This window comes from Excalfactoria chinensis, chromosome 10, assembly GCF_039878825.1.
Source record: "Excalfactoria chinensis isolate bCotChi1 chromosome 10, bCotChi1.hap2, whole genome shotgun sequence".
Taxonomy (NCBI): Eukaryota; Metazoa; Chordata; class Aves; order Galliformes; family Phasianidae; genus Excalfactoria; species Excalfactoria chinensis.
Genome location: NC_092834.1, coordinates 7,208,615 through 7,220,909, shown reverse-complemented (window position 1 = coordinate 7,220,909; position 12,295 = coordinate 7,208,615). Strand labels below are relative to the sequence as shown.

General features: G+C 51.0%; 1 protein-coding gene across 1 annotated transcript; it reads left to right on the top strand.

Moving 5' to 3' along the window:
* The first annotated feature begins 4,255 nt into the window (after positions 1–4,255).
* On the top strand, positions 4,256–11,592 carry RHCG (Rh family C glycoprotein). The gene is made up of 10 exons (XM_072345769.1): positions 4,256–4,466; positions 7,719–7,905; positions 8,377–8,527; positions 8,677–8,824; positions 9,214–9,380; positions 10,076–10,213; positions 10,567–10,703; positions 10,942–11,066; positions 11,288–11,361; positions 11,456–11,592. The coding sequence occupies exons 1-10, from the start codon at positions 4,256–4,258 to the stop codon at positions 11,519–11,521; spliced, it is 1,404 nt and encodes a 467-aa protein (XP_072201870.1). The 3' UTR covers positions 11,522–11,592.
* The last annotated feature ends 703 nt before the right edge of the window (positions 11,593–12,295 follow it).

The following is a 12,295-nucleotide window of genomic DNA, read 5'->3' as shown; positions in this document are numbered from 1 at the left end:
CACTAAAAGCACACCTGTGGGTATGGTGGTAACGAGACAGCAGCTGTCCCTTTCAAATCTGGACTCTCCTACCCTGTAACACACATGCCCGGCAAAGTGGAATCAATTAGAAACTGCAAAGACTGACTTGTGGACAGCCACACGTGAATAATACGCTTCTGTTTGGGGCTGCTGCTTTGTGACCGATCCTCAGCACTCAATCCTGCAGAGCTAAAACAGGCCTTCCTGTGGGTTCCACATCTGTGAGCTGTGTTCATGAGCTGGAACGGGGCTGGGGCTGTTCCACTGAGAGCAAGGAAGGACCCTGGCTAAGGGGGCAGCCTGTGGTTCCTGCCTCTGGCCCCACCGCTCCCTTGCTGGCATCAGTGCTATTTTTTGGCCTGTCCTGTGGGCCAGCAGCTGCAGACAGGCCCTGGGAGCTGTTGGGGCTGCTCTCAGCCCCATACATCATTAGTACGTTCCAGTCCAGACAGAGAGCCTTTGAGCCCTCACTGCCACCACTGTCAGCTAGCATCTGTCCCAGCAGCCTGATCAAGACACTCATCAGAGTGTGACTGAAACCACCTTACCATGGGCTGCCTGGGACCAGAAACACAGTCAGGGCATGGGGACAGCATGGCAGTTCCCACTGTGGCACCCTACAGCCCTGCTCCGGTGACAGCCACCTCCCCTTTCCCCATGCTGCTCCCTCCCTTCCCACTCCAGGTGTTTGCTCCTGCAGCTGATCCAGCTCTCAGCAAAGCCACAGGAGATAGCTGAGCCGCGGGGAACCTGCTTGTCAGGCAGCTGGAGCTGCTCACACCACTCCTTGTCACACTGTCCTGCTGCTCGCTGGATCGTTTGCCCTCTCCGCCTGCTCTCCAAGGACACCACTGACTTCTCCTTCCAGCAGAGCCACTGGGCTCTCTGGGCAATCATTTACCCGCTGATAAATGCAGTTTCATGGGAAGAGGGGAAGGATGCCAGAAGAATCATTTGTAGATTGGGCTCCCTTTTGGTTGGCACTTTGACTTGAAAAGTTACGGTTTGGGGGTTTTTGTTTTGTTGGTTGGTTGCTTTTGTCTTGTTTTTACTTGGAAAATCCTTGATCCGTTTTGACCTTTTTCCAATGTTTCTGAGTGATATTTATGGGCAAGCCTCTCTGCGTACAAAACCCCACACCTAAGGAAAGGTCTGATCTCCTGCTGTACCAACGCTCTCTTCAGCCCCAGAGGAAAGTCTGTTTTCTGTTCTGACGAGCCAGACAGGAAGTTTTGTTTTGGATTGCCTCCAATGCTTTGCTTACAGGACACTTCTCAAGGACCTGCATGAGAAAGAAGTCACCTGAGATGCTGCACAATGCCTGGGGACTGCCCTCTTCTGCATTAAAGCTTTGGACCTTCCCCACACCCCCTCACCCCCCCCATGCTGCATGCCCAGCACTGCTGGTAGTGGCCTCTGCTCTTTTGCTCCTAATAATGGAGGAGCAAATTGAGAGGAATGGATGCGCTTGTTGGACATTAAAGACTGCAGAGATGGCTTCGGTGTTGTGATAGCCTGCAATTGAGGCAAATTCCTTGTTTCGCTGTGTTAATGGATGAGATCCGTCGCCATCTGCTTGCCAGCATGAGCTCCAATATGAATCCAGGCAGGAGCTGGATGTGTCCCACCACTCTCCCTCCAGATGAGGGTGATCTCTGGCACGTATCTTCTGAGGTCACCTTTGGGACCAGTGCCTGTGTCCCAGCACTGGTGGTGATAAGATCTGCTGGGACAGTTCGCAGTGAACCAAGGAGCAGCCATGCCCTCCTCTCCAGGGCAAAGCTGCCCAGAGTGCTCCAGGCAAGAGGGAGGGATTTCTGCACACTTCAGATTCGGTGTTTATGTCTCTCAAGTATTTTTAGTGCTCATAAAATTGAGAAACTGGGAGAGACCCAGCTGGGACCAGTATGGTACAACCCTCACCCAGAGCCTTCCCAAGGCAACCGGGACCTACCCGGTCCCATGTCCCAGAGCAGAAGGACAAATAGAGCTGTTCCAAGTCCTCTGCACAACCCAGTTGGTTTCTTTAGGAAATCTTGTGGGAGTGGGGGGAGGTTGCCTCTCAGATTCATTTAGTCACATATATACTCATGAGGAAGTGGTGACTGAACTTCCAGAGTGCTAATTGCTGTGAGGGAGGGGAAGGGCAGCTTGCAATGGATCTGGTTTTATGGGTGCTGGATGTGATAGGACAACCCTGATGTGAGTTCCAGAATTGCCCATTAGAGTAGCCTGAGAGCAGCTGCTACTGAAAGAGGTTCCCAGATCATAGGTGGGTATGAGCAGGTGAGGGGTGAGTCTTGAGTATGAGCAGCCAGCGGAGCATGCCAGCTCCAGCAGGCCAGTAGAAGCAAGGTGATGATCTGCAGATTGATAAGAAGGGGCCACGCAAGGCAGTGCAGCAAGGTGAGACTATCAGGCCAGTGGGAAAGTTATTATCTTTTGTGCTCTGCCTGCAGAGGCTGGGGAAAGAGGCAGGGACAGAGCTATGGCCACGGGATGGCCCATGCAGGTGCTTTTGGGCTCTGCAGAAACAGGGCTTAGCACATTGCTTTGTGGGAGACATCACCAATTCAGTGAGAACCCAGACTGGAAAGCTTTGCAGTGTGGTTCCTTCTGCTGAAATGTAACCGTACAGTGTAATTGCTAGTGACTGTGCTATCAGGGTATAGCAAGCTCCCTTATGTTGTAAAATGCTCCTTCGTACCTCCGTGTCTCCTTTCTCAAGATTTCTAAGAGCTGCTTCAGGGTGGGGTAGTCTGGTCCTGCCACGAGGCTGTCAGGAGAACACACAACCATCAACAACGCTTTGGGCAATCAGCTCCAGTATTGCTTAAGGTTCAGCTTCTTTCTGGCTGTGTTTACAGCTGCAACTGTCCTGCAGAAATCACGGGTAATGGGATGCCCAGTCAGTGTCACATAGATAGCTCAGATGGGCAGCATCACAGCTTACTTGCTGCTCTACTCCCAGATAACCCTACATGGTACGCCTGTTCTGCCATAGAGAAGTGTTTCTTGCACCTGATCTGCATTTCCAAGGCTTTTTCCAAAGCCCTGTATAGGGCCCAAATGAGATCTGACAGTGATTTTGTGTAGCCATCAGTCTCTTCAGGATCATCCCCAGCATTTTTCTGCCATTTGTCAGTTTGAGAAGAAAGGAAACAAGAAATAATAATCAACTCAAATTATTGCCTAATCAACACAGAAATCAGTGCTGCTTGCTCAGCCTGCAGGCCACAATTAGATGCCATCAGCAAATTCGGGCAGCTTGCCTGGGCTGCAGTCTTTCATCTCTGGAAGACTGACAAGCCTCTCTCGGATCTGCAGGCAGAGGAAGGAGCTGGGATCTGTTTGAAGGACTTGGCTCGTGGGGAAGGAACACATGGTTCAAAGCCACAGAAAAAGGAAAGTTATGTTTAATATAACACTAATGGAAGCCCTGTGCTGGAGGAGGGGATATTAAGCCTGCAGCTGAGGGCTGTAGTGCCAAGCTCTCCAGCCCCCGCTCTGTCACCATCTCAGGACACTGCCCTGGTCCATGCAGCACCAGCTTAGCTTGTCTTGTCAAGAGGACAAGGTGGTTAAACCACCAGGAAATGGTGAGACGTGTCAGTTCTATATCCCTGTAGATATATGGCAGCTTTGGCAAGGTCACTGCATGCCTGTGCATGATCTTGACTTTTGGTTGGAAGCATCCATCTTCCTCTTCCTCTTAGGACTGTCCCACAGACTTTCTTCTCATCAACAAAGAGCAGGACCTGCACCCAGTGACTCAGGCTGACTTGGTGTCCTCAGTAGAGGTGCTGGGAAAGGGCATTTGCAGAGCAGGACCAGCGGTGATGGGAAAAGGACGTGATGCAGGCAGGGAAGTGGCTAGGGTGGCAAGGTCAGGATGCCTGGCCCAGGTCCAGGAAGGGGACAGGAAGGGGTGTGGGGCAGGACTGAGCAGGGGGCTGGACACCCAGGCTCCATAGCTAGGAGTCCTGGGGAGGCAGGGCTCATTACTGCTGCAAGCCGCTGGGAGAAGAGGTGCTGGAGCCCCGTCCTCCCTCCCAGAGAGGAAGGAGGGTGAGAGCAGAGAGCAAGCCTGGAGCCTCCCGTATCTGAAATGTGATCCTGCTGGAGGCACCTCCCTGGGCCCCACCTTGCACTCCCCAACATATATATGTCACCCGCCAAGGGCACAGGGGACACGGGCTGACACACTGTGCCAGGGCCCCAGGCATCCCTGCGGATGGAGCGGCCGAGGCACCAGGGGATGGCAAAGAACACCTACATGCGCTGGCGGCTCCCACTCATCTGCCTCCTCTGGGAAGTGGCAATGATCATCCTCTTCGGTGTCTTTGTGCGCTTCGGCCCTGAAGCAGATGCACACTGGGAGGAAGAGAAGCATGAGATGAACCTCACCAGTGACATTGAGAATGATTTCTACTTCCGATACCCCTGTGAGTATTCAGGAAGCTCAGTCCCAGTGCCGGCTGGCCACTGCCCTATCCCATCCCATCCCGTCCCGTCCCACCCTGTCCTATCTGTTGTTGACCCAAGGGTTTTGGGAAAAGGTGATAAGCAGGTTTCAGGATAGTAGTCCTGAGTTCTTAAGTGCTTTATTTGTCTTTCCCACTTAACTCTGGTTTGGGACAGAATCTGTCAGAGGTGAAGTGACTGCTGGGGAGTTAGGCTTTGCCTTGACACTGCTTTGGGGTGCCCCAAAGAATGAGAGAAGAACCTCGTGGCCATCCAGTGCTCTGGGGATCTGTCGACAGGGGGCCACCAGTACGTGATGTCTTTTCTCCAGGAATAGGGCTGACGCATTCTCAGCACCCTGCAAGTTTCAGCTTGCTACCCCCTCTCTTGGCTTCCTTGTACATACAGAGGAACGGCTGTTGAGATCCTGTGACATCTTCCCCCTTTTCCTACACCCTCCCCCTCACTAGCAAATTACTCTTTAGCTGCTGCCATTTTGATGAGTCCTCCCAACCTGCCAGCCTCCCATTGTCCTTCGGTCACTGTGCCTTATTGCCATGGGGATCGCTCAGGTAGTCAAAGCTTTTCTGGCCAGGTGGTACACTTGGCTGGCTTTGATCTCTGGGGCTGGTCATCTTCTTTGTGAGCTGACGGGAACAGGCTGCTTCTGTAGGCAATTGTTTCCAAGGAAGCAACAGGCTTGAGTCATGCATCTATTTAGAATATTTCCATTAAAAAACACCTGCTAAATCAAAGGAGCTATAGAAACCTGTAGCTGCTGAGGATTAACTGGTTCAGAGAAGGATTTGCCTGCAGAAACTTGCTGCTCAGCTAGCCTGGTTAGTGTGAGCCATGCCTGCCCTGGGCTCTCCTTCCAGACTGTCTGTGCATGTATCCACACAGGTTGGTGTGAAGCAGCAGCAGTGCCCCAGTGCTGCTGTAATCTCTGGCAGGACAGGAGAGCAGCAGAGAGGTCAAGAACCAGCCTGTAGGAGCTCAGGACGCTGCACCTTTACTGTCCTCATCTCCCATCCTCACTTTGAAAGCACTTAAATGGCTGAGTGGATTTACACAGCTAAATCAGCCTGAGAGCGGCTGCTTAGCTCAGTTTAGCTGAGTTTGATCTGTTTCAAACCTGAGGAAGGGCTCACATGTACAAAGATCAGCTTTTTTTCCGCTCCATTATCTAATCAGAAACATCTCTCTGCAAAAATAGATGACAATGGTAAGATAGTAGAAGCCGAGCGTTCTGATCCATGTCCATCCAGCTCTGTTTAGAAGAGAATGCAGTGGCTAAACACCCAATGATCGTTTGTGTTATCAAATATGACTGCTACAGCCTGTAAGACCCGTCCAAAGATGTTGCAGTGGGTGAGCAGTGACAGCCTGAGATGACTAGTTACTGTGGGATGTTTGTGCCATCGTGCCATTGGTGCCCATTGCCAGGGCTGCCAGTTCAACTCTAGGCAACACGACGCGTTCTTCTAATTTATAATCACACATTGATACTCCATAGTGAGTGAATCATCCGCTCTCCAGGGAAAAGAAATGAGATCCTTCAGCACAGTTAGTATTCTCAAAGCCCAAACACCTCCTCTGGATAGTGACTGCAATTGCCTTCCCACAAAAGCAAGGTCACAATACCTCTTGAGCATGGCAGCACCTGGGCTGCCTGTAACACAAGTATTATTCTTCCAAAGGAAAAACAAAGGGAAGACTTAGAAAAATGCTTTAGGCTGGGTACAGTTTGAAGAAAAGCCTGCTTTTTCTCCCGGGCATCTACAGGGTGTAAGTCACAGTGGAAATTCTCAGTATATTCAGGGGGTACACAGTCTGCAACCCTAACTCCTGCCTATATAATGCAAATGGCTGCAGAGAATTCTAGCTGTGTATTGTGCCACTTAGGCTTGAGAAGAAAGGTGATGAGAAAAAAAATACAGCTGCAGAGAGAAAGTGTGTGTGACTGCATGGTTAAAACTAGAGTTAAGAAGACCATTTCTTAGGATGTGCAGAGAAGACCACATGAAGAGACTTGAGCTGAGCAGGGTCACCTGCAGGTCTAGTCTCCTTCATCTCTCATGAGTAATTTCATAGGTGTGGGGACGTTTTTGAAAGCAAACAAATGAACCTGTCTCCACAACCTGGCACTACATCACTGGAGCCTGTCCAGACGCTTGTCCTTACACAAGCTGCAAGGTCTTGTAAAGCACCAGAGGGCAGAAGCTGAGACACACACCCAAATCCTCACCCAGCGCATAGCGGAGGTAGCAGGTACAGCCCCACCATCCCTGCAGGAGGGGGTCCAGGGTTGCTGGATGGCCAGCACGCCTTAGGGCCAGCACAGGGTCAGGGGCACAGCAGATCCTTAATCACTGCATTTCCTCTGCCCTGAGCTTATTACATCTCCTGCTCTTTTTACTGGAGTGGCCTCCAGTGTGAGGGTCTGCATGGTTCAGATTGTAATTATGCAGCATTTCAGCTCGCTTAATTGCAAAGTGATGCTTATCTGAAATAAACGTTTAGCATTAAGAAGTACAGCAGGTTTATCGCTCCAAGAATTTCCCTCAAGAGGCTCATGCAGGTACAGTTTCCCCCAGGGAAGGGCATCTGAGGGGCTCCAGTTAGCAGGTATGAGCACTTGTTGGAAGAACCGTATCTCTCTGCTTTAAGCACTCAAAATCCCACAAGGTGGGATCCTCATAGCAAAGGTATCTTGCCACTGATTTCTATGGCAAATAAAAACATGTTTGTAAACATCCCTTGTTCTTGTCTTTTCCCTAAGTGCTCGCACCGAGCCCTCACCAGGACCCTATATTGCATAGGCTTACCCAAAATGAACATTCACGTGGTTTAAAGAAAAACTGGTACTGGTCATTGTATGTGACATTTTTTGGTGGGTTTGTTTGTTTGTTTGTTTGTTTAATGGGAAAAAAAAGACAATCTGAATAGAAAAGTCTTCCTTTGTATACTTCATTAGTCTCCAGATTTCTCTTGCACGCAGTTTGCAACAAAGATATTTAGGTTTCAAAACTAAATGTTTTCACCAAAAAAGCCAACTTCCAAAAGCTGAGCCATTTTCAGACTTAGAAATGGGAGGACATGAGCCAAATGCATGCATTTTTCCTTGATTTTTTTTCCTTACTGTCACTGTGTTGTTTGTTTTCACTGCTAAATTCAAAAGACACCCAGCTCTGCCTTCTCCTCAATGCTGATGATTCCCTCCCTGTGCACAGCTTTCCAGGACGTTCATGTGATGATCTTTGTGGGTTTTGGCTTCCTCATGACATTCCTCAAGCGTTATGGATTCGGAGCTGTGGGATTCAATTTCCTCCTTGCAGCCTTTGGGATCCAGTGGGCTCTCCTGATGCAAGGCTGGTTCCACTCTTTCCAGAATGGGAAGATCCTTATTGGAGTGGAAAAGTAAGGAGGGATATGGGACCTGGGATGCCACCTCTTGACTGTGCAATAGAAGAGCTGGGATAAGAGCCAGTGCCTACCCCTGTGTTATGTGCAAACTACAGCCTCCAAAATGTTATCTTCCTTCTGCATAACCCCACTTGCTTTCCACCTTTTAGTCCACAGGTACCTGTATGATGGTGGTACTGTTACATGAGAAATGTGAGATGAGTGCCATCTCTTAATACCCAAGCAGAGCACCACAGACCCCAAGTTTAAGAACACATAAGATCCTTCATTCTCGTTATTTAAACAAATTGGATGACAGCTCCATAGCTGGGCAGGTCAAGTTGGGAGAAAAGTCAATGGAAAACCCAGGGCTGGCTCTTAACCAACTATATGCCTTACAGTGGGATCTTTTAGAGTTCGGTGTGGGTGAGGGTGAGTAATTATGGAAGAGCATTTTCTTATAGAATATTCCTTCCTCTCTTCCAGCCTGATCAATGCTGATTTCTGCGTGGGTTCTGTGTGCGTTGCCTTTGGAGCCATCCTGGGCAAAACCAGCCCCGTACAGCTCCTCATCATGACTTTGTTTCAAGTCACACTCTTTGCAGTGAATGAGTACATCCTCCTCAACCTGCTTCACGTAAGCTTTAGACAGACCCCTTCTCCCCAAGATTGAGTGCAGATTGAAAAGACAGATGGGTAGACAAGCTGGGCAGGAGGCAGACCACACCTCATCTCCAGAAAAAGCAGTGAATCCAGAAATGAATCTCTGCTTTCCCATGGCTGCAGGTTAAGGACGCAGGTGGCTCCATGACCATTCACACCTTTGGAGCCTACTTTGGCCTTACTGTGACCCGTTTCCTATACAGACCCAACCTGGAGCAGAGTAAAGACAAGGAAGGCTCTGTGTACCATTCTGACCTCTTTGCTATGATTGGTGAGTCAGCCATAACCTCTGTGGCATTGGTATATGTGTACCAGTCAGTTGCAGAGAGCTGTTCCCTCCCATGTCTCTGGGGAAACCAGACCAAAACCCAGGGCTGGGACAAGAAGCTCTGCATCCTAGTTTTCAACACCTTGGAACTACTCGTGTCCCGTCATTAATGGTTGGGCTGACATGGTGCCTGGGAAGACAAGGCAGCATTTTTGTTCCTCTTCACTGCAAGCCCCTTCTGGTGCTGGTCCCATCATGGAGGGCACAGCACTGGGGCATCATGACTAGGGAATTTAACTTCGCTCTGCAGAAACCTCCTTTAGAGGTTTTTTTCCAACCTCTATATTCTTTCCTTTCACTTCTTTTTTGCTTCTTCTTCCCCATCCCAACAGGTACCCTATATCTGTGGATGTACTGGCCCAGTTTCAACTCAGCCATTTCTGAACACGGGGATGCCCAGCATCGGGCTGCCATTAACACATACTGCTCCCTGGCTGCTTGTGTCCTCACCACAGTGGCCTTCTCCAGCATGCTGCAGAAGAAGGGCAAGCTTGACATGGTAAGCTGGGATCAGAGATCCCTACACCACCCAGGGAAGTCACAATGAATTTGGCCAAGGGCCCAGGAATTGAGTGACACTTGTCCTTTGCTGCACTGGGTTTCACAGTGTGTTGGTGCAACCGGCATCCAGCCAAAAACTCAGGCTGCACTGAAAAAGCAGGTGGGAAGTGAATCCTGATGTTTTCACAATGCGAGCTGGTGCTGTCCCTGCACGTGATGGGCTGAGGGCACAACAAGGGCTGCATTTACTCTCCCAGGAGAGCTACTGATGGGCATAATGCAGAGCCATGTTTGGCAGCACCCTCCAGCAAGCTGAGCAGGGCCTTGTGCAGCAGCTTGTGAGCAATCGGGGGGCTGACTTGTATGTGTTATGTGTGTGGGTGCACCGTGTGTGACAGCAGAGCTGGAGTGACACATGGGTGAGACAATTTCCATCTCATCACCATTCCCCACCCAGATTGGTGGATGCAAAGAATGTGTGTGGTATGGAGAGTGGGAGTCTATGTGTGCCTGTGCTACAGACAGAGGCTGCCTGTTCTTCTCCTCTTGCTTTTCACCAGCAAGCAGGAAAGTGGGCCCCGACATTTCCTCTGGAAGTATTTTCAGAGCTGATTCTCCTGCTTTACCATTTGCACACAGTTCAAACAACCATGATTTCTCTGAGATGCCAAGACAGAGTGGTTACTCCTGCAGGTCCACATCCAGAACGCAACGCTGGCTGGCGGAGTGGCTGTGGGCACCAGTGCAGAGATGATGTTGACCCCATATGGCTCCCTCATTGTTGGGTTCATCTGTGGCATTGTGTCTACAGTGGGGTATGTCTACCTCACGGTGAGTGCTGCTCTGGGGGTCCGCAGCCCTGGTTCTGTTGAGGAGACCAGGAATGGATTCACCTCCCTTTGAGGGTTCCTGCTCTCCACTGTCCCTTATGGAGATGCACTTGTGACTCCATTTTCTGCCTCAAAATGCCAAGTAAGGCTCAGTCTCCTAACTGGAACATGGAGGAGAGCTCTTATTTAGTTCTGAGCTCATTTCAAATATTTCTCTATCAGTCCTTACCTCTAGAATGAGACACATAATACCATTCTTCTTGCTCTACTTATCCCATTCCTCCATGGAAGGAACTAATTATTTCCAGGGCTACGCTCATTCCTCTGATTTCTCTCTACCTCCCTCTCCTTCAGCCTGTTTTGGAGTCCAAGTTACACATCCAGGACACATGTGGCATCCACAACCTCCATGGCATGCCAGGCCTTATAGGGGGCATTGTGGGAGCCATCACTGCAGCTGCAGCCACAGAGGATGTATATGGAAAGGAAGGGTAAGACAGCTTGAAACTTTCACAAGTGTTCTTCTGGGAGTTCTGGGGCTCTTCGGGGTGGAAGAGAGAAGCAATTAATAGCTTTTGCTCTGTGCTTACAGCACTCTCCTGGTCCATTGCAGAGGGTGGATGGGGGTTATGGAGGAGTCTTCAAGGGTTCAGGGCAACAGAGCAACCTTTTTCTGACTGGTGAAGATCTCCTGCCAGAAGCAGTCCTCACAATTTCTACCCTATGTAGGTTTATCAAGGCATTTGACTTCACTGGCAGCTATAAGACACGGACACCCAGCATTCAAGGAGGGTTCCAGGCAGCCGGCATTGTCGTTTCTCTGCTGATGGCTTTCGCTGGGGGAACCCTTGTGGGTAAGCAGGGAGGAAGTGTGGGAGAGGTGAGAGCCTGCAGCTGAAATGGAGACATCCACATGCTTTTCTGCCTTGGCTGGATGGGTCCTTGCCGCTTGTGTTGCAAGGGACAAGCCATAGCGTGGGTCAGACCACAGCCTCCACTTCTGCTCGCAGGGATATGGGGTGGGAGTTTGTGGGAGACAAGCCCCCAAACCCAGCCCCAATCGGCCCTGCTCTAGGAGCCATCCTGAAGCTGCCCATCTGGGGCGACGCTGCGGACGAGAACTGCTTCGAGGATGACATCTACTGGGAGGTGAGGCCCGGGGGTGGCGGGCGGCACAAGATGGCGCTGCCGCCCTCTGCATGAAGGCCGGCGGCGGAGCTGAGCGGGCCGTTCCGTGCTGCAGGTGCCCGAGGACGAGGAGAGCGACGTGTACCACATGCACAACCCCGACAAGGCCGCCTCGCCCTGAGCCGCCATGCTGCCGGGCTGCCGCCGCCTCAGCGGGATGGCGGGGCTGCTCCCGGGGGCGGGGAGATGGCGGCCGCCATGTCAGCCGCACGGCCCTGCCCGTGACCACACAGCCTCGTGGGGAAAGTGCGGTGGGTGAAAACACGCACTTCCCTACTGGCTCAGTTTTGTCATTAGTTCCTGTGAACAAAATAAAAGCATGGCTCTTTTTCATAGCATAGGCCTCCGATGAAAGTCAGCCCCTGCGCTGCGATGTGGTGCAGGGTATGGGAGCTGTGCCTGCACTCAAGGCCTGCCCGTAGGATCAAAGGAGGTCCCGAGATGGAAGGGACCCATATGGATCATCACAGCACGTTAAAGGCTGATAGTATCCTGGGCTGCATCAACAGAGAGGATGGCCTGAGGGAGGGGATTGTCCCCCTCTGCTCTGCCCTTGTGAGGCTTCATCTGGAGTGCTGCATCCAAGTTTGGGGCCCCCATACAAAGCAGCTGTTGGAGCAGGTCCAGAGGGCACAAGGATGCTCAGAGGGCAGGAGCGCCTCTCATATGAAGAAAGGCGGAGGGAGTTGGGTTTGTTCAGCTTGGAGAAGACTGGGAAGACCTCACTGTGGCCTCCCAGTACTTGAAGGATGCTTATAAGCTGGAAGGGGACTGGCTTTTTACATGGTCTTGTAGTGACGGGACAAGGGGAAATGGCTTTAAACTAAAAGAGAGGAATTTTAGGTTAGATTATTAGGAAAAAAATCTGTACTCAGGTGGCGGTGAGGCCCTGGCA